Below are 1936 nucleotides of genomic sequence, written 5' to 3'. Positions count from 1 at the left end.
TATAATAAAAAAGATAAATTTTTATTTAACCATATAATTAACCCCCACAAATTCACCTCAAAACCCTCCATTAATTTCCTTAACCTCATTCATTGACCTTCTCCAAATACTTCCGCTTCTCCTCCTCCGTCATGAACGCCGTGACCGGAAAAGACTTCCCGATCCCCATCGGAGTCTTGAAAACGATCTTCTTCCCCGCCGGATCCTCAACACTCATCTCAGATATGGGGACCCACAGAAAAACCTGCTTGCTCTTGATCCCAGTCATCTTCTTCATCCTGCACTTCTCCACGTACCCAGTCACCTCAGTTGCGTAGCTGACACGTGTGTTGGACCCCTCAAAGAAGTGCTCGTAGGGTTGCTTCTGCTTCATCCACACGAACCCAGTTTCTCTGACCCTCCCGCACTCCACGAGGTCCTGCAGGGGGAGGACACCTTTGGGAAACCCTAGCTCATGTAGTAGGTCTATGGACTGCCGGTAGCAATCTTCGGGGCCGTAAACGATCTCGGCCCCGGCACGCTGCTTGTCTTCAACAACAAGTTGCTTGCCACTAGCCATTTCTTGAGGAGTATCGTGAGCAAAATCTTTTATATTTTTCGGAGTTTTTGGATGGAGGGTTTGAAGGCTTGGAGCTTTTTGTTAGTTGGGTTGAATTAATATATGGGGAGAGTGATTAAGAAAAGGGCTTAAAAGTTGTTGGATGGAGGTTGAGCGGAATTAGGGTTTGGAAAGGGATCAGGTGGGTTGTTCACCAAATGGACATTGGGTTTATTGTGCCATTGTCGGTGGGATGCTCTCACCTACTTCGTGTTTATGGTGATAATAATCGTCTAATAATAGATGGGTGATGTTATTATGAGGATAGGAGAAATTTTTCAGTATGCTGGAAATACGATTTAGTGTATCAAGTATAATACACTTTGTTGGAAACTTTAAATTGCCAGAATGTTGGAAACTCTTTCAATTCTTTTTCAATTATATGTTCTGCAGAGTGAGTAAAGCCCTCAAGTGGTAATCGAAATTACCTGTTTTTATTGAAACAACGCAAGCATGTCCGGGCACATTGGGAGGCTGAATAACCATGAGTGCAGATAAACCAAGGGAATAAAATTTGAACCAATTATATATTACATTGGTATACAGATCCGTATTCCCGACACACTAGAAAATATCTCAAAAGATACACTTGCTGACATATTCTTTATTACAAGCAAAATTCTATATCCGCATATAATAATTGTTTATTTGTATTAGAGTGAGTGTTAGCTAACGTGCCAATTTTATGTATCACATAACATTTAATTGCTCACGACTTAGCTGAAGAAAAGTTAGCTCTGTTCATGTATATTTGGTGTGCTTACCAGTTACCATTAATTTAGGGTTTCTAAAAGGGGAAGGAAAATGCTTGGCAACGGTTTCACATGGTTTGGCGTGTTGGATGATTATACCATGCTATGTTAGATTAAAAGTTGGTCTAATAGGATACCAAAACCAAAACCAAACCTAAAACCCACGGCTCCAATCCATCTGGAAAATGTTTTTGAGGGCTAGGGTCAATAGGTACTTGCAAGTTGCGACCAGGGACATCGTGGGTTGATCTTGGCCATTAAAACATCCATGATCAAGAACAACATGAGCGCGTGTCCGACTGATCTTAACAAATCCATTATAAGATCTTTCCAATCACTATAATATCAAAGAATGTTACGTTGTAATGTTTTCTTACCAGACTTACGTTTTCAAACTCGTGCTTGCATTTTCAAACGAGCATATAATGCATGTCATCTCACTCTGGTAATATCTGCTGGTGACTAGAAGTTGAGAAACTTTTAGGTGTAAATTTGTTTGAATGAATTTTAAACAGAAATGCAAGAATAGGTTCAATTCTGCCAAGCGTACAACGTTCACAGCTGAAAATTAGGTAAAAGATCGGAG

The 1936-nt window shown here is 40.4% G+C and overlaps 1 protein-coding gene across 1 annotated transcript; it reads right to left on the bottom strand.

Annotated features, from left to right (window-relative positions):
• Nucleotides 1-951, bottom strand: LOC103452555 (uncharacterized). Its single transcript, XM_008392052.4, has one exon. The coding sequence runs from the start codon at nucleotides 557-559 to the stop codon at nucleotides 86-88; it is 474 nt and encodes a 157-aa protein (XP_008390274.3). The 5' UTR covers nucleotides 560-951; the 3' UTR covers nucleotides 1-85.
• Nucleotides 952-1936: the final 985 nt, after the last annotated feature.

The sequence above is a fragment of the Malus domestica genome, chromosome 14 (genome assembly GCF_042453785.1).
Source record: "Malus domestica chromosome 14, GDT2T_hap1".
Lineage (NCBI taxonomy): Eukaryota > Viridiplantae > Streptophyta > Magnoliopsida > Rosales > Rosaceae > Malus > Malus domestica.
The sequence above is the reverse complement of the archived record's forward strand: the minus strand, read 5'-3'. Positions and strand labels throughout refer to the sequence as shown.

Coding starts and splice junctions, on each gene's coding strand:
- LOC103452555 (XM_008392052.4), bottom strand. CDS start 559: ATGGCTAGTGGCAAGCAACTTGTTGTTGAAGACAAGCAGCGTGCCGGG.